This window comes from Suricata suricatta, chromosome 2, assembly GCF_006229205.1.
Source record: "Suricata suricatta isolate VVHF042 chromosome 2, meerkat_22Aug2017_6uvM2_HiC, whole genome shotgun sequence".
NCBI classification, from domain to species: domain Eukaryota; kingdom Metazoa; phylum Chordata; class Mammalia; order Carnivora; family Herpestidae; genus Suricata; species Suricata suricatta.
Window position 1 is genome coordinate 96,225,913 of NC_043701.1, and position 19,328 is coordinate 96,245,240.

Genomic DNA, 19,328 nt, shown 5'->3' on the forward strand with positions numbered 1-19,328 from the left:
GGAGTGCTGAGCTCTGCCTCCAGTGTTTTGGTGGCACCTGGGCCCTCCTTCCCCTCCCAGGAAGGAAGCCACTGACAAGCAGTAACATGACAAAACCGAACATTTATTGCTTCCAACATGCCACACTATTGCAACCCTTGTGTTTCTGCTTGTAGGTGCCAGGTGGGACATGCAGTCAGGAACCCTTGCTGACGCCTGCCTCAAGGAGGTGACATTTCTGATGCCGGTCATCTTTGCAAAAGCCATACCAGTGGACCGACAGGAAACCAAACACACGTATGAATGCCCTGTGTACAGAACCAAAATGAGGGGCCCGACCTACGTGTGGACCTTTGGGTTGAAAAGCAAAGACAAGGTGGCCAAATGGGTCCTGGCAGGTGTGGCCCTGCTGCTGGAAGCCTGAACTGGCCCTCGACTCTGGAGGTCTATGCATGTGCATTTATTCTACGGAGAACCGGAAACATATTCCAGCCTCTGTAACTTTTAAGTAACCTTACATGTGCGTTAATTTTGCTTAAACACCCTCCTTAAGTTTCCCCCTAAGTGGGATCTGAGGTCTTGTAGATATTCAACAAAATGTTTTTAAATTAAAATTTAGCTCTTAGATTCTTTTAAAATCTAGACGCCCCTGACCTCAGAGGCAGCAGGTGCATTCTGAAGAAAGCAGCAGCCACCCCTCCAGTGTCAGTAATGTGACAGCTGAGTTTTTGTTCATTCAAGTTTTAATAAAAAATAAAACAAGATCCATGGGTTAATTGCACTTTGTAACTCAGGAAAACATTAAGATAAATTTCCAATGATGCACAGAAGCATGAACAACCTGGTCTGAACTGTGGTCACTGCTCGATCAAGGCAATGAACAGTGTCAAAGACAAGAGCTGCTTACACAGTGTTTTCTCTGGAACTTACCTGGACTTTACACTGTGCTTTTCATCACAGACAGATGCTTTTAAACCATGAAATACACTGTCTTCCTGAGAAACCTTTTTAAGCATATAAACAATCTTACAAAAATAGTATTTAGATCTACAAGGAACTTCTGGATAAAACCGCAACTGGAAAAAATGGTAGGCACAAGTGGGAGGGCAGGTCTTGCTAGAGTTCTTGACGGTGAGGTGGCTGCTTTTAATCGTCTTCTACCAGCTGCTTCTGTAGGCTGAGGACAAGAAGGGAGGCGTCAGTGTGTGGGGCACAGAGACGAACACAAAGCCGCGGTCCAGGCACGGCAGTACCCACGTCCACCGTGCACTTTTCCCACACCTCCCTCTCCCGGCCTTGTGTACTCCATTTCCGGTTTACACAGTGAGCGGGGAGGGGGCAGTGCCAGAGCTGCAGCCCCTAGCAAATGAGGGAGTGTTCCAACAGGGAACACAGGAGCCCCGGGCGGCTCCAAGGTACCCAGCACCCCCTCCCGCCTCCAGGGTCTCCACTGGTGACGAGAGACTCACCTCTCCAGGTATTCCTTAACGTTATTGTAACCGTAAAACTTGGCCAGGTGAATGAGGATCCCTGTGGCACAGCGGCCATCACGCTTGCGACAGTAACTGCAGTTGCAGATCCCACGGCAGGGAGGACACATCCAATCCTGGAAGAGCAACGTCCCCAGTTAGCTACCCTGTGTTCAGGCCACAGGGTGACCGAAAGGGTCTCACAGGCTCAGAGAGGTTGATCACGCAGGGTCCCACGTGTGGAGAAGTGCAGAAAATTAGACACACTTGATGCAAAACTGGAGAATTTTAGGAGTACAAAAGAGCAGTGAGACAGATGTGGATTCTAGCTCTTAACCCCATAACTGGAGGTATAGTTTATATTCATCTGCAAAATGGGGACAGTGACTTACCCCAGGACTGCTGTGAAAGGGGTCACAGAGGGCAGGAGTCAGAGTGCCTAAGTTCAAGCACATATATACTAACTACTACTCTCATTTCACAGAGGGACCTGGGAGGTCATATGCCTACTTCATGGGGATCAATGACTTAGCTACAAGTGAAAGTCAACGGCGTTACTAAAAAACCTTAAGATGAGCGCCAGGCACACACAAAGCATCCTCCACAGTGACACACCTGCGCCCTGGCCTTGCCTGAGGTTAAGCCACACAAGTTCACCTAACGAACCATAATGCTAAGGCTTGGACCCTGGAAAACCCAATCATCTCTTCTGATTGGTCAGCTTGCTCTCTTTCCAGAAGGAAACCCTTTTTTTTCATCTCCTCCGGAGCCTCGCGGGGTAGACAGAGCTCTGCAGCCACAGGGCCCCATCCCAGCTGGCTGCCCTCGGCCAGCGCAGTCCCCCCACGTGCACGCCCCGTTCCTACCGGGTCCAGCAGCGCGGACCTCACATCCTCCCCATAGCGGTTCCGCAGGCACGGCCCGCAGAACTGTCCTCGGACCCCGCCGCAGTCCTGGTTCCGACACACTGTCTTGGTGTCGATGGTCTTCTGCCTGCACTGGTGGCAAGTGTTGCCCTGGGGGAGGAAGGGGGTGGGCATGGGATTTCCAGGGCGATGCCCGTGAGACCCCATGCTGTCCGGTATGTTCACCAGGGCGTGCAGAGGCCGTGCCCCTCGCCCCAAAGTGAGCAGCACCGCTTCTCTGGTCCAAAGAAACCTGAGAGCAGATAAGACAGAGCGGGGCGCCTAGAAGAAATGAAGTGATCAGAAGACCAGCAGAAAGCCTGCAAGCCCAAGAGGAAGAGCCCACAGAGGGTGACAGAGGCCCAAGTGGCCCTGAGCCCCCAACAGCAGCACTTGGCTGTGGCCCAGCTCCCGGGGATCTGGAGCTTTTCAGTATAAAATCTCCCGGTGTTAAAATGTTGGCAATTAAATTAAAAACATTTTAATACTGCCTTAATAGGAAGCTGCCTCATTTAAAAAATGATATATAACACCACAAAGCCTCCCTCTGAATCAGTCTAGAAGGAATTTTAACCCATTTCCTACCAACCACATATACTGTCAAACTTTAGTTCCTAGGGTTCTTTTAATCAAAAAGCGCGCACACACGCATTTTCTTTTCCTTGTTGAAAATAAACACCAGGGGTACCTGGGCAGTTCAGTCGGTTAAGCGTACGGCTTCAGCTTAGGTCGCCATCTCACAGTTCCTGAGTTCGAGCCCCACGTCAGGCTCTGTGCTGACAGCTCAGCGCCTGGAGCCTGCTTCACATTCTGTGTCTCCCTCTCTCTCTGCCCCTCCCCTGCTTGATGCTCCCTCTCAGAAATAAACATAAAAAAATGTTTGAAGCACCATATATTTAAAATGTTAACTATTACTAATATGCTTTTCCAAACTATACGCCTGTCTCCTCACAGCTCCTCTGCATTCCCCAGAGAGACCTCTCCTGAGGAGACTTCCTGCAGGAAGCAGACTCCCCTCTCCCAGTCAGAAGGGAGAAAGTCTAAGGGTCTAAGTCTAGAGGCAGTTTAAAAACAATGCAGGATTTCAAATACCAGTTCCTTGGACTCCCAATTAGAATCACAATCATCCGAATTATTCATCATACTGAATTTACCAGAACTTTATCGTAGATTTTATCTCGAACAGTGATGGCGACGTTTTCTAAGTCCTCTTCAGTGATATCCTCCACGGGCCGGAAAGAAGACACACGGTGACGCCGTCTGTACCCCTGGCACCTCCCCTGCAGAATGAGCCAGAGCAGAAGCTGGCACGATGTTCTAACTGGTTAAACCGCGTGCATACGGATTTCATGCCCTCAGAGCTCCAGCACCATTAACGTTAACTCTGTCCTTCTCCCATGTCCCTGGACCCAGGCTCTGAGCTGCCACCACAGACGCAGGGCCAAGCCTGCTGCAGGGCCAGGTGATGTGACAGTAAAGGAACAGCTCAGGTTTTACCTGACCAACCAACAGTCACCAGCTGTGAACCCTGTGAGGACAGGGACGTGACCCACGAGCAACGGCCCGACCTGCCAAGGGGAAGGATCGTGTCTCGTTCCAGACTGAAAGCCCTTGGAACGCCCCATTCCTCAAACCGAAACAGCCAGGAGGCAAACCGCCACCGAAAGGCTCTTCTTGCCCCCCTTGGAGATGAAGCGGAGCGTCCTTAACGGGGAGCAGCCCCTCTGCTCCACTCGGGTCAGGGCCCCTCTCTGGCCGAAGATGGGGGTGGGGTCCTTCTGGGAGTGTGACCCCGGAACAGCAGCTCCGCGGGAAACCCGGGAGAAGCGCCCCTTCTCAGCGGCTGCACTCCGATCAGGTCAGAACCGCAGCGCTGGCGGAGGCAGAGAATACTCTGTTTAGGGTGCTCAGAAAATACCCCGCTAATCGTCTTCCTTCTCCGGAAAGTGTAAAACTCTTCTGCAAATTTGGCAGCAGAGACGGTGAAGTTCTCCAGCGCGAACTTGTCGGGAGGCCGTGCGCTCCGGGTCGGGTTGGTGCGTCGTGGGAGCTGCCCCTCCGAGAAAGCCCGCCTCACGGTTCTCTTCTTCTGAAAGCAAGAGCGTGGACATTTCAGCTGGGTGCTTTCTTGAATACAAGCCATCTGGCGGCAGATCATGTCCATTCGTACCGGAGTAAGTAATGATAAAGGACGTCTACTTACAGAGGCTGAGCTCGGGGTTCGCACTGGGAAGAGATCTGGCATGGAGTTCAGTTCTGCCAATAACTGAGCGAGCTGAGGTTCAGAACAAAAGAAAGGACCTTATGTCAGTACTGCCATGCCTCGTTCGTCTATCACCTTATCCCAAGTCGCAGTGGGACCCTGGAGCAGGTCCTGTGCACACCCAAACCAAGCTGCATCATGTTCAACACAAACGGCTCCACTAGGTGGTTCTGACATGTGTTTGGAGCTCCAAGAAAACTGGTTAAGTTGATTTCTCATCAATCAGAATAATTTATGGAAAGATTCCCAAATAAACACCTAAAAATACCAAACAGGCAATAATATTCCAATCAATTGGGATTCTTACTTATACAAATGTCTAGGCATCACTAAAAAATCATGAACATTTATTTTAAAGATGGAGAGAGAAGCAGTGCTAAAGTTTACTTATTATTGAGAGAGAGAGAGAGAGAGAGAGACAGAGACAGCGCGAGCAGGGGAGAGGGAGAGGGAGACACAGAATCTGAAGCAGGTTCCAGGCTCTGAGCTGTCAGCACAGAGCCCAACGCAGGGCTCAAACCTAGGAACCATGAGATCATGACCTGAGCCGAAGCCGGATTTAACCGACTTGGGCTGCCCAGGCGCCCTTAGGCTTTATATGTTCTTAAATAATTTATTCAATGTGTAAGATTGCATACACAGCATCACTATATTATGCTTTAAAAAAATTTATAAATATATATATTTACAAATGTATATTTACAAATTTATAAATTTATGTATTTACAAATATACCAAAATGATTCTGCCAATCATTTGAGTGGCAGAATTTTATTATTTCTGTATATGCAAAATTATGAAACAGTTACTGACCAAATATAGAAAAACCATCTGCACATAATAAAGATTTTACCTTGTCTCCTAATTCATTCTAGTGAAGACGTGTTAACATGACTCAGAACTGTTCAGTGTGTTTTAACACCTAGGCCTCCTTCGTTCTCTCCTAGAGGCCTCGAAACCCCAGTGGGTCACCAAGGGAGGAGGATTTCTGTTGAGAGCCCCCGCCTAACCTGCACCTTGTGACTCTTACAGTGGGCTTCTCGACACTTTTTTTTTTTTTATCTTTAGTTTCTTTCTGCTGGGAACGAGCCAACTGTTCAGGCCTCTCCTCTGCAGGACCACGACATATTTAGAACTTAGCTGCATAATGGCCAGCCAGAAGCAGCCTTAGTTCGTGGCCCCAGGAACCGGGGTTAAAATCGTCCTGGGGAGTCTCTCTCTGTTCCCAAAGCAGAGCTCATCAGAGGTAAGTGGCTGGCATGCAGGAACAGAGAAACGACACCCGACAGCCAGAGCGGCAGCGGGGAGGGCAGCTCCGGGACTCGGTGGCCGCGGGGCAGGCTCAGCGCCGGCTCCCAGCCGCCCGCTGCAGGGCCTTACCATGGCTTTGTTCTCCTTGATGTTCATCGTCCTTTTCAGCAGAGCATCTGAGCTCTCCTGGCCCTCATCCCTGGAGTCATCCTCAGACTCAGAGACAGAATCTTCCCTTTCCTTCCCTTGTCTGCAGCTTCTCTTTCTTCCAAGAATTGCTTTTTTACTGTCCTGTGAGCGTGTGCTAGGAAACAGCGGCTCAGAAGAACTGTCATCAGATTTTTTTGCCAGTTTCTTGGTGGGGAACTGAAAGGCTACTCGAAGACCAAAACTGCTTCTCCGCAGCCTGCCTCTTCTGGGCGTAGCCTTTTCTTCCTCATCCTCTTCCTCACTTGAAGACACCTTACCAGCTTCGCTCAAATCCGACTCCACAAGCTGACAAAATGAAAGAGCAAAGACGATGTTTCATAACTGACCCTCAAAAGCACATTGTCTGTAAGCACTCTGACAGAGGGAAAAATGAGTAGAAGAAAGCGTCTCCTCCCTATTATGAGTCCCCTCATCCTGGACTCTTCCAGTCAGTGCTCAGGTAGCTGGTGATGGATATGGCCCGAGGCCAGGCTCTCCACTGCTGCCCGCTGCCCCGGCCACACCCGCCAGCTGACAGTCCCCTCCCCAGCACAGGCTGGAGGCCATGCTCTCACAGAGAGGGCTCCTTCACTGTGGCGCATCTGGAGGCCAAGTACGATGAGGCACAGCCAAAGAAAAGGCTATGCCTGACCTTAGAGTTCTCTTCACACAGAAATGGGAGTGTCAAGGGGAGAAAACACAGACTATTCTGCCCTGAAGATCAGGGACAGGACTCCAGGGGAGAAGGGACAGGAAAAGCTGACTTTGCTGGGCTGAGGTGACCGAGGAACAAGCAGATGACTGGGCATGGGGGTCAGTGGGGGATCCTCAACCCCGGGACATGACGGGCCCTCGCTCCGAGGGACTTCCCCTCCCCTTTTCTGCAACCAGGAGAGCCACAGGGGGAAATCAAGGCAGACAGCTCCGTGGCCTCCTAGCCAACACCTGGTCAGTCAGCTCAGGAAACTGCTGCCCCACATTTTCTGATTCGGCTCGATATGGGCTTCTGGCATCAATACGGAGTTGTCTCACACATGAGGGCACAGTAAGAACAGAAGGCAATGGAAGGGTGATATTACCCAGGGGATGGCGGGTGACACCTCAGATGCAAGATGACCCTTAGCAACAGCAGAGATGGCCTCAAATACTGAGATCCAGGCCGCCTGCTGGGTACCTTTTCCTTCACATGTGCTGGAAAAGCTCAGTCTGAGATCCTCTGTCAAGGACTCTGAACAACAGGGCCGCTGTGAGGAGAGCAGGGAACTGCAGCAGGATGGGCCCAGGACTGAGGGAAATGACTCTGCTTCCTCCTCGTGACCACCCCTCACATTCTGGCTGGACTCAAATTAGAAATAAGGCAGAGGGAGGAAAGAGAAATGACAGCAACTTCCAAACCTTGGTGTTCTGTATCAATTCCCGAGTCTTACTGACTGTAGTTAATGGATTTATCTTGTTGGTCTCAGACTGGCTTTCTTCATCTTCATCATCTAACCGTATCTCTTTACTAAGAACTCTCCATGAAGGACTAAAGTGGGCCAGGGTGAACTGGAAACATCAGTGGAGACTCAGAACAAGGACAAGAACACAAGGGTTGGCAGCACTGCCGTGGCTGCGCACACAGGGCTCTGAGATCACTAGACACCCTGGCCAGTAATATCCTATTAACAGAAAGGGTGGTCTCACCAGTCCCCACTACAGTGGGCAGGAGGTGGGGGACGAAGGCAGTGATGCTTTTGGCTCACTGAATTTTACGTTTATATGTTTAAGTGTTTACTTTGAAAGAGACAGAGCATGCGCAGGGATGGGAAGAGAGAGAGGGAGACAGAAATCTAAGCAGGGTCCATGCTGTCAGCACAGAGCCCAACATAGGGCTCGACCTTGCAACCGAGAGGTCATGACTGAGCCAAAACCAAGTCAGAATGTAACCGGCAGAGCAACCCAGGCACCCTGCTCACTAAAATTTAAAATAAGATTTGCAGGAGTGCTTGAGCGGCTCTGTCAATTACATCTCTGACTCTTGATTGTGGCTCAGGTCATGATCTTATGGTTCGTGGGTTCGAGCCCCACATTGGGCTCTGTGCTGACAGTGCAGGGTTTCTCTCTCTGCCCCTCCATTGCTCACACTCTCTTTCAAAATAAGTAAACTTTTTAAGTAAAAAAATAAGTAAATATAATCTGCAGGGGGTCCTTCCTGAAGCTATGAGTTACATCCGTAAACAGAGCATGTCACAATTCATACCCCAGATGTATAGCCTATGAAAAGAGAAAAGACTTTTGGGGTAGTTCATGTCTCCCTGCTGGGAACATGCTTTGAATAACCTTGACATCACTAACTACAAAATCAGAAGGAAAACAAGTCACTAAGAGAAGAGGATACCCATTAGGATTTGGAAAGATCTCAGTGTCTTGCCGGCCAGAACACATCAACCGCCTTACAAGCAGCTTCTGTAGTGAAGCCAGAGGAGGGCTTGGGGGCTAGGCTGGCAGAGCTCGGTGCTGCTATTCCTGGTGGCCGGGAGGGTGGGGGTGGGGGTGGAATCAATCAACCAAACAAGCCAGCCTACCATCAGGGCTTTCAGGGGGTTCTTAAAACCCCCCAGGAAAAGCTAAGGGGAAGAGCAAGCCTCAGAGTTCCAGCTTATTTAAATTTTTACAGAGGCTCCACACCAGATTCTGCTTCTTAAGAGCTTCTGAATGTAAAGAGGCTTTACCTCTATCCTTTATCTTCACACCCAAGAAAGAAATGGCATACTGATTTGGGAGGGACAAAGGTATGCTCTTTTTCAGTTACTAGAAAACATTTTTAGGTCTGAAAAAAACCCAAAGGTTGTTCTTTTTTAAGTTTCACTTTTTAAAAAAAAATTTTTAATGTTTATTTTTGAGAGAGAGAGAGAGAGAGAAAAAGAGAGAGAGCACACGCGCAAGCAGGAGTGGGTGAGGGGCAGAGACAAAAGGAGACACAGAATCGAAGCTGTCAGCACACAGCCCAACGTGAGCTCCAACTCATGGACTTTGAGATCATGACCTGAGCCGAAGTCGGACTCTTAACTGACTAAGCCACTCAGAAGCCGCCCAAAGGCTGTTCTTTAAAGGTACCCTGAGATTCAAACACTAGTTGGCAATAAACTGGCCTAAACATATGGAGTAAAGGAAAATTCAACAAGCCCCTTGAAGGCCAAGTGCTAAGAGATTTCCCTCAGGCATCTGACAAGCCCAGGTCATCTTTATCATTTACAGAGCAGGTCAGCATCCAAATCAAGAATGCACAGGTCAAACTCTAAGCTCGATTTCTGCCACATTTACTGCAAACCTGAGAACATGACTTGGCACGCAACAAGAAAGGACTCTAAGGAAACTGCTCCCCTCGGACAGACTGTCCTCTTTTCAGGGAAAGGATGTTCAAGAAAGTCTGAAATAAACTGTTCTGGAAAGGCAACAAGGGGACCTCAGGTTAAGTCTCCCAAACCCCTTAAGAATCAAAGACCACTGGATTTTCTCTCAGAAAATACTGGGTTGGTGGACCAGGGCTTAGCCTTAGAACAGCAACTTTTGTATCTTGTTAACGGACTTATAAGATAAACATGTGGGCACCTGGGTGGCACAGCTGTGTAAGCGGCCGACACTTGATTTCGGCTCCGGTCATTATCTCAGTTTGTGGGCTCGATCGAGCTCCACATCGGGCTCTGCGTTGATGGTGTGGAGCCTGCTGGGTATTCTGTCTCTCCTTCCCTCTGCCCCTCCCCCACAGGCTTAAAAAATTTAAGATAAACATGTAAGAAAAAGCTGTTCCTTTGCAAAGTGACTTCTTACAAGAATACAATTCAAACACGAGCCTGAAAATATTACAACCCATACTCCCTCGTGTTGATGATTACCATTATTTCCGGGTTGCTGTTTACATTCAGATCATTCTGTGTAAATCCTTCAAATTCTTCCGTCTCTGAGTCAGTGTCCTCTACAAAAATTCTTCTTAGCTCTTCCGTGAAGTGTTTAGAATGGAAACGCACTTCTTGCTAAATTAAACACATACATATGTCATAAAGGAAAAGCGAGAGAGATGACCGGGGGCTTGGGGACAATGAGGAGGTGTTCAGTGGGTAGGGCTGCTGTTGGAGAGGACGAGAACGTTCTGGGTAACGCTGACAGCCAGACAATACTGTGCAGGTACTCAATGGCACTCAGCATCTTGCTGGCAAGAAACCAGGTACTTGCCTGCACTTAAAAAATGGTGAAATGGTAAATTTCCCATCATGTATATTTTACCACAATAACAAAACACACATACACGTACACATTTGTTACAGCTTATGGAAATTGAACTGAGTAATTTCAAACAACTGAACAAGTTGGAACAATAAAGCAACAGCATAACTTCAAAAAGTCAGAATGGCCCGAGGCTCCCTCAGCTTCCTGTGTGACCGGGGAGTGCAGACGGGATGCCGTCTCCCCCCACGGCTGCCCGTCAGGAGGGTCCTCGCCCACGGAACCACACACACACGGGAAGCAGCCATGAGCAGAAAGCCAGGCTCCATCCCACAGGCTGGCTTTCCTTCCTAGCAGCCATCCAAATCCGTGTCCTCCAAGTCGGTGAGCATGCGTCCCTTTCAGAGACAGCGAGTTTCTCCGCAGGAAGGGGCCAGCGCCTTTCATACCCCGCCCTGCCCACTGCTGAGGAGGCTCCGTCTTTGCTCCATCACTACCCACCGCAAGGGGTGATGGGAGCGCCACCCCCCCACCCCCACCCCAGGAGAGCGTCTCCTGCAGGACACAGAAGGCCGGCAACCACTGAGAGGTGGCAAGTGAGCGGAAGGAAAGACACTCTGAGACTTTTAAAAAGGAAAGACATTTTCCAATGACTTTTTCTGTCTTTAGAACCAATAAAAGGAAAAATACCAGGTTCTCTAAAAGGGTATCTTGAAAGAAAAGAGGGAAAAGGCAGAACTGCCGTGCAGAAAGGGGACCCACCAATCAGCCTCCTCCAAGCTGGCAACCAGGGCTGGAGTCCGTGTCCCCAGTTGCCTCTGACATGTCTTCCTCCCACACCCGATACAGCCATGACCCCTCATCACACCAGTTTGGCTGGAGAATCTTTATCTCCCCCACTGCCTCTGACTTTAATTATATACTTCTTTGGATCAGATAATCTCCGGAGAAAAATAGATATAATAGATGAGTAGAAAAATTTACAGGGGGATAGAGGAAGAAATGCCTATATCCAGCATTTTTTAAGCTTAAATGTCTCCTATGAATTATTATGGGTAATTGGAGTGAGTGTGCTTGGAGCTAAATTACTTTGTTCCTTTGTTAATAACTGTGGCACAGCTGCTTGAAGAACACACACACACACACACACACACACACACACACACACACACAAACACCCACAAACACAAAAGGGAAGTTTCTTTTAAGTGAAATTCAAACTGTGTTTAAGACCAAAGTCAACACTGCTACATACTGTGTGCAAGTTCACGCAGCCTCTCCAGGCTGGTTACCATGGGTCAGAACGTGTGGGATCAGGGTGGGAAAGCAACAGGCCGGGGTTTGTTATTAAGGAGGAACGGTGCATGGCTGGCCCCCAAGGAAACCCACCGTGAACCCGCCCCCTCCAAGGACAGACCATATCCGGCTCACAGAGCCCCGAGCTGGCCTCTGCAGGCTGTGTCAGAGCAATGGGGTCTCCGTGTAAATTTCATCACCTACCCATGGTCCCTGCTTCAGGCCCAGAGAGAACAGGTCACATCCTGGAGCAAAAAGTCCAACTGTCTGGACCTCTGGTTCTTGACCCTTTGAGCTGGGCTCTCAGGGAAGTGGTCAGCCTGATAGAAATCAGTACCTTGGGTGACCAGTTCTAAGAGAGAAAACCAACATAGCCACAGTCCTATACCAAGACCTCTGCTTTTCTTCTCCTTATTCCACAAGAGATTAAAAAACTTTTTTAAGGGGAGTCTGTATGAAGCAAAATATCCACTCCACAGTCTGGCTGCATCCTGGTTACACCCTCACAGAGCTCCTCGTTCTGCAGCATGTGTGATCCTTCAGAATCGATACCAGGCAATACATTCCGGACCTCGGTCATCTATATTTATCTGCCATGATCAGGAACAGATGCGAGGAGGAGCTACCAGAGTGGTTTACAGTTTTTGTTTTGAAGCTCACGTGACATGACGAAACAGACTGGAAAACCATGGTGGGCTGCACCAGTTAGACCAGCATCCCACCTCCATTCCACCCAGTGGGCACTCACTCAGCAATGGGTGCTGACCCCATGAAACATGAGGAAAGGCACCACACAAGTAAGCAGTCCAAGCCAGGAAAGCTCCAAAGCTTCGTTCAAGCATTGCAGACATTACAAGTTAGTGGGGGAGTGAGACAGATCCACAGTAACCACAGTGAGGACCAGAGCTGTTATAAGGAAGACACAACCCGGCCCACAGCAAGAAAGAACACCCAGGAAAACTTCAGGAAGAAGCAGCATCTGAACTGGATCCGAACCGAGGTAGGGTATAGAAAACTGCTGAGAAGACACGCAAGCAGAAGGCACGCCAGGGACCAACGAATACCAAGTGCAGGCCAGCGCGCAATGGGGGCAGGGTGTCCATGCGGTCGCGGGCCTGTGGCAGCATGGAGGAAAAGCAGGGAGCAGGGAGGGGCTGAGAAGTGACCCTTCTAGACTTGAAATACCCCAGGGGAGACATTTCTCAGATGTGGGGGCTCAGACAAGTCACGTCACTGCCCTGAGCTTCAGGGTCATCTCCTGTGACAAAGGGACAGTAACAACACCCACACTGTCCAGGGAGGTGCGTGAATCAAATGCAATCTGCATGGAAAGCGCACAGTCACAGGCCATCTAAGGCACGCTGCCGTCAGCCTCGGCAGCGGTGGGCAAGACGGGCGGGCCTGACTGCCTAGAAGTCACAGTATCAAAAGCAGCTGTTCTGGGCTTTTTGTTTTAAAGTCTGAGTAGAGCTGACACACAATGTTACGTCACCCCCAGGTGTACAGTATTATACATTACGCTATGCTCACAGTGTAGCTGCCGTCTGTCAACATGCTACTGGACCTCAGTATCACAGACTGTATTCTCTAAGCTGTGCCTTTTATTCCCCTGACTTGTTAGCTGCAAAGCTGGAAGCCTAGAGCTCCTTCCCCCCTTCACCCATTCTGCCCGTCTCCCCAGTCCCCTCCCTGCTCGCAACCATCACCTGGTTCTCTGTAGTTATAGGTCTGACTCTGCTTTTTTATGTATTCATTTTAATTTTTAGATTTCACATGAGTGAAATTATATGGTATTTGTCTTTCTCGGTCTCATTTCACTTGGCGTGACACCCTCTAGGTCCACCCATGGCACATGGCAACAACCTCATCCTTTTTATGGCTGCATAATATTCCAACATAGACATATGCAGCATCTTCCTTATCCATTCTTCTGATGGACAACTTAGGCTGCTTCCCTATCTCATCATCAGGAAAATGTAAATCAAAACCACAATGAGATATCACCTTATACCTGTCAGAATGGCTAAAATGAAAAAGACAAGAACTCTCAAGTGTTGGTGAGGATGCGGAACCTTCAGGCACTGCTTCTGGAAATGCAAACTGTTGCAGCCACTGTGGAAAACAGTATGGAGGGTCCTCAAAAAATTAAAAAAAGAACTACCCTATGATCCACTAATTCCATTGCTGGGTTTTTATCAAAAGAAAACAGAAACGCTAATGTGAAAGCCCTATGTTTATTGCAGCATTATTTACAATAGCCAAGATTCGGAAGCTGCTTTGTTTTGTAACGCCTACATTGCTGCTGGGCTCTAGGCTCAGCCTGTCATGCACACCCCCCACTGCTCAGAATGCCCCTCCCGGTGGATCCACAGGCTCTACCCTCCCCCACATGCTCAAATGGAGACCAAGGGCTTCTGAATAAGACCAGGATCAGGACCAGAGCTCAGTTCTGCAATTGAGGTAAAGGCTATGAGGACTATGGGAGCTGAAGGGGGGAGAGGAGGGAAGGGATGAAGGAGAGCAGCGTGGCAGAAGAGCCACAGACAAGGGAGTCAGGGAGCTGGAAGAGGAGGAGGAGGGGTCAGGAACACCCGAGATAAGGATAAAAATGAGGAAGACAAGTGGACAACCAGGAAAGGAAAAACGGTGAGTTTGAGATCTTCCTTGATCAAGACTGGTCCAGCTGGCACTCAGGTGTACATGTGGGGCTGGAGAGAGAAGGCAAGTCATCGAGAACTTGGAGGTAATGGCTGAAAGCAGGCCAATCCCAAGGTCATGAAGAGAAAAGGCCTGGAGATAAATCATGAAGAACATCCACATGTAGGGCTGGGAAACAGAAGAGAAGACTGAAGAATGAACGACATGAGAGAGAGGAAGAGACGCTCTGGAGTGGAAGCAGGTGGCTGGTGGCCCAAATGCTGCAGAGACATCGAGGGAAGTGAGGGCCACAGAGACCAGGGAGGCCACTGACCCCGAGAAAGACCCGCTCCCACGGAGGCCAGAGCCCACACAGGCAGCAGGACGAGCCAGGCGCCGCCCCCATGTAATTATCGCCTCCCCTCCTGCACCTGCCCAGGAGAAGCAAGCAAGGCAGATTCAACATAGAGCCTTTTCAGAGAAGCGAGGGCCCAGGGAGGATGAGGCATTCTGAGAGTGACAGTGAACGAAGAATATGCCACAGAAGGCTACTCTGACTGGCGCTGCTCCTGCTAAGACGCAATATAAACCTCCAGGAATCTTACTCTCACAGAAATGTAACTTGTCTTTGGCAGAGATCAAAGTAATAAAAGAATAACGTTCTCCCTACACTTCCAGGAGTGAGGTGCCCAGGCGGCAGGAACACAACTGGCTCACGGTTACCACATGTTCCTGCACTGCAGTGTGGACTGTCGCTATGTGGACCCAACCCTGCCCGGCCAGTCATGTGGGAGCACTCAGAACACAGCCTCAACCAAGCTGCGGCCCCGAGGTTGCCAAGAAAATGGATTGGATCATGTGAGGCCCCTTTTATTAAAAAGAAAAAAATTACCGTACACAGAAAGGGCTTAAACAGTACACGTGATATAGGGACACTCATTGGTTCTTGAAGTATGAAGGCATAATGCTTAACAAATGCTCGACAATCAACTACCATCCCCCATCTCAGACCACACTCAAATACAAGAATATCCAACCCAGGATCCAGGCTTCCAGAAGGCCACACCTGGCAGGAAAGGAAGCATCCGTACCTGCTTGCCTGACTCCAGTGAGTCAAAACTATCACAGCTCTCCTCTGACGAGAGGGTTTCCATGGGAACGTCATCTTGGAAGCCGACAAACTCTTCATCATCACTGGGGGCGTTAAAGATGTCAGCCACTTCTTTAGGGATCTGTTTTGGATTCAAAAAAGAAAGAGGATAAAGCCAGGGGCTGCTTTCACCAAGGGAAATTTTCTAGAGAGGAACAGGAATTAGCATCTCCTAGCTCGATCAACCTGCCACGGTTGTCCAGAAGACCCCAGTGACCCTGCGCAAACTATGCTTCGGCTGATCCCTGTGGCAACAAAAGAGGAGGGCTTTTTCAAATTTTTGAGATCTATCCCACCTTGCAGAAAATGTCAAGGCCATAGCTAGATATATGCCATTTTTGATCTCTTCACAAAAAATAAGGAAACTATCATTGGTTTCTGAGAAACCACTATTTTTTTTCCTACCTTGGATCTGTCTTTAAATGTCATCCATGTAAATAAAATATATTCTGTAAAATAGTTACTAAGCTCCTCTTTTCTCCATTTCCACCTAGAGCTCTGTAATTTTTCGTTCTTTGTTATCTGCTGATTCAGACGTGAAAATTCACCCAACGAGGTAAGCAGCTTTGCTCCTTTTCTATATTCTCAATCAGGCTGTGTCCTCCGTTCTGTTCACTTACTTTTGTAACTCACAGCCCACGTGTACTATGATTTGAATCAAGTCCAAACATTGGTCAACAGGTCTCACAAGTCTTTTCTCAGGTGTCCTTTTTCTTCCTTTGGCAACTTAGTTTTGAACAAACTGGGTCATCTGATTATAGAATCTGCAAGAGTCTGGAAGGTTAAAGTTTGTGTCTGTCTGTTGCAGCTGTAAGATGGTATTTACCAGACTCCTCTGTCCCAGGATTTCCTGTGATTTGGTAGCTGACGTTACAAGCTCTGGCAGATTCAAGTTTACTTCTTTCTGGGAAGGGAAGGGGATGGGTCCTTCATAGGTATTGCTGCTGCTTTACTCAGAGAGCACAGAATGTCGGGGTCTCTGTTTCTAGTGGTGACGCTCTCTGATCAACAAGGGGGGCATGCCAGATTTCTCCTTAGCAAAAACACATTTTTTCCCTTTTTACTTAATAAGAGATAAGTAGGGTGATTTCTGACAGTCTGTGAATATTCTTCCCCTTGATAACAATTCACTCAGTAGTTTCAGCATCCACTGATAACTAAATCCATTACTATACACCACGGGTTGCAAAATGGTCATTTTCAAATTCAATTCGTCCTTTACATACTAGCTGGCATTCTTCTAGAAAGCAATATTCTCTCTCTTGCTGTTTCCCTCTCTCCCCTTCTCTCCCTCTCATATAGGTTCATGGATATTTTTTTTTTTATCCAATGTGTTTTAATCCAATACTATCACCATTCTTTCTGATGCTGAAATTGTCCTAAATTTGGCCATTGGGGGAGGTCCTTCAAGCGAGTTTCTATGCTGTTTTGACACAACCCTTAGAGTCTACGGGCACCTCTTTCCTTTCTGGCACAACTCTGCTAAGTTAGCCTTATACTTTACCTGCCCCAGACCTCGGATCAGCCTTTTCTCTAAGGCACACTGGCATCTAGAAATCAAATCTGAGATTCTGCAAGGTGTGCTCCTTGCTAGTTAAGTATCATTGCTTCTAAGCTCTTTGCCTGGACAGAGTAAGGATATTTTAAATATCTTAAATCACACATTCATAGTGATACCTCGAACTCAAATCCAATATGGTAGGATTCTTCCTCACCTCTTTCAACACCTCCTTTAGAATTTCCCATCCCCCACAATGAAAATACCAACTCTCAGGGCACCTGGGTGGCTCAGTCAGTTAAGCATCTGACTCTTAATTCTGGCTCAGGTCATGATCTCTGGATTTACGAGTTCGAGCCCGTGCAGAGCCTGCTTGGGATGCTCTCTCTCTGCCCCTCCCTTGCTCATGCTTTCATTGTCTCTCTCAAAAAGAAATAAATATTTAAAAAATTGTATTTCAAACATTTTTTAATGTTTTTTATTTATTTTTAAGAGACAGAGACAGTATGAGCAGGGAGGATCAGAAATAGAGGGTGACACAGAATCTGAAGCAGGCTCCAGGCTCTGAGCTAGTTGTCAGCACAGAGCCCGATGCAGGGCTTGAACCCACGAACCGTGAGATCATGACCTGAGCTGAAGCTGGACGCTTAACAGGCTGAGCCAACCAGGTGCCCCTAAAAAATTGTATTTCAAAAAACCCTACAACTCTCGTTATTTCTCATATACGTTCCCATTTGCTGTATCTACAATACACACAAAACAGTTTCAAACATATACCACCAGCACCACTACCAACAATAACCACCACCAACAATCAAGTTCAAGATTTCTTTGCAGTCCTATGTGGCCCTGGCATACAGTTCCGCTACATACTAGGCCTCTGCCCAGATAACTGGGCAATCACTGTACCTGGGGGTGCAAATGTCCTTTACCTGTACCTCCCATTTCATAATATTAAAGAGATGTCGTCAAGGCTTGAGATTTGAAAAAAATAATTTACATTGCTACAAGACATGCTTACGTGAAACTGGCACTTGGAATTAGTACAACAAGTACAATTAGTACAAGAAGTGGTCTCAGGGCCCCCGGGCCCGACGCTGCCGCGCCAGCATCTACAGAGTTGTATATTCCAAAGCTCCTTCAATTCTTTGAATTTGTTTCCATGCATTACTTTCAGTTTCACTTAAGAACTCACTAATCTCTAATCTTATTTTTTATCATGATTTTACTGCTTCTTGTTTAAACAATGATTAGCAAGTCAATGGTTCGATCACAGGAGAAAACTTAACATTTGGTTTATGGAGAACACAAATCCAGAGGCTGAATGTGCCCAGTTTACTGATGTCAGAGGATTAATACACACAGTTTCCCACCATCGAACGAAATCACCCTTTGGGGCAAACAGGCAGACAGAGAAACAGAGTTCTAGTAACAACAGCAAAAAAACAAAAAAGCCTGCCACATTTATGCTGAGAAGCTCCTCACAAAGCCGGACGTGGTTCTTGTGGGAACAATTAAAACTTTTCCTAAGGAGGTAAATTTAACAGTATTTGGCATCCTTTTCTTTTCAAAGATACTTTTGTTGTTAAGCCATCACAATCAGTATGCCAAGAAAACACTTGTAACCGGAGAAACATAGATAATACTTATAAAAGTGTAAGTGTGTTAGATTTTAAGTAACAGCCCCCCGGGTTCAGTCTCTCAGGCGGCAGTGAGGGGCCGTGATTGGATCCAGCTGTCTTCCTGTTGCCTTACCACCATTCTATGAAATCTGAAAGCTCCGCTGGCCCAGAGGCCTGTTTTATCGTCGCTGTTGTTAAGTTTATGTATTTTGAGAGACAGAGAGAGGGGGAGGGCCACGGAGGAAGAGAGAGAGAGAATCCCAAGCAGGCTCCACACTCGGCGCAGAGCCCAATGTGGGACTAGATCCCAGGAACTGCCAGATCACAACCTGGGCGAGCTGGATGCTTAACTGAGTAAGCCACCCAGGACCCCCCAGAAGCCTGTTTTAACACAAAAGGTGAAAGAAGGAAGCGTTCCCCATGTAATGATTTAACAGAAGCATCTGTAAGGAATGGAAAGGCTGGCAATATGAATAAATCGTTTCCAGCCACAATGGCATCGGCCTGCGGCTGCAAAGCCCATGTCAGCCCAACTCTCCCTCCTCAGCTAGGACTTCTGCACCTGCTCCAGAGGGGCCATTAGGGGGGCAGTCATTACCAGTTAGGAACAACAGGGAAGAACACGTTTGAAAAAAGCAAACACCAGTATGCATTCTGGGGGCATTCAGGGCTCTGTTTCTTGCTGCCTAACTTTAAAAGGCACGAAGAACTGCGGTCACGAGCTCCAGGATTTGGCCAAAATCTTCCTAAGATATTCAAGCATCTTCAATACAAAACACTATTTAACAGACTCAACAAAGAAATCAAGATTCCTATGCAATGCACCTGGTAAAGGATTCACGGGGACATCCTTCGGATGCGTGACC

General features: G+C 48.1%; 2 protein-coding genes across 4 annotated transcripts in view; one reads left to right on the forward strand and one right to left on the reverse strand.

The window, feature by feature from the left end:
- DNAH11 (dynein axonemal heavy chain 11) overlaps positions 1 to 743 on the forward strand; it is a 335,444-nt gene extending 334,701 nt beyond the window's left edge. Inside the window, 1 exon segment of the mRNA XM_029929863.1 lies at positions 156 to 743. Within this exon segment, the coding sequence (XP_029785723.1) occupies positions 156 to 403 (248 nt within the window). The 3' untranslated portion in view covers positions 404 to 743.
- On the reverse strand, positions 83 to 15,421 carry CDCA7L (cell division cycle associated 7 like). 3 transcript variants are annotated; one of them, XM_029929843.1, is made up of 9 exons: positions 15,284 to 15,421; positions 9,932 to 10,069; positions 5,997 to 6,362; positions 4,557 to 4,628; positions 4,272 to 4,439; positions 3,508 to 3,633; positions 2,315 to 2,464; positions 1,449 to 1,585; positions 83 to 1,156 (listed from the first exon to the last, which is right to left on the reverse strand). In XM_029929843.1, the coding sequence occupies exons 1-9, from the start codon at positions 15,344 to 15,346 to the stop codon at positions 1,126 to 1,128; spliced, it is 1,251 nt and encodes a 416-aa protein (XP_029785703.1). In that variant the 5' UTR covers positions 15,347 to 15,421; the 3' UTR covers positions 83 to 1,125. The 3 variants fall into 3 exon arrangements, with proteins under 3 accessions (XP_029785703.1, XP_029785692.1, XP_029785712.1); XM_029929832.1 differs by having other exon boundaries at positions 4,272 to 4,442; XM_029929852.1 differs by lacking the exon at positions 9,932 to 10,069 and having other exon boundaries at positions 4,272 to 4,442.
- Positions 15,422 to 19,328: the final 3,907 nt, after the last annotated feature.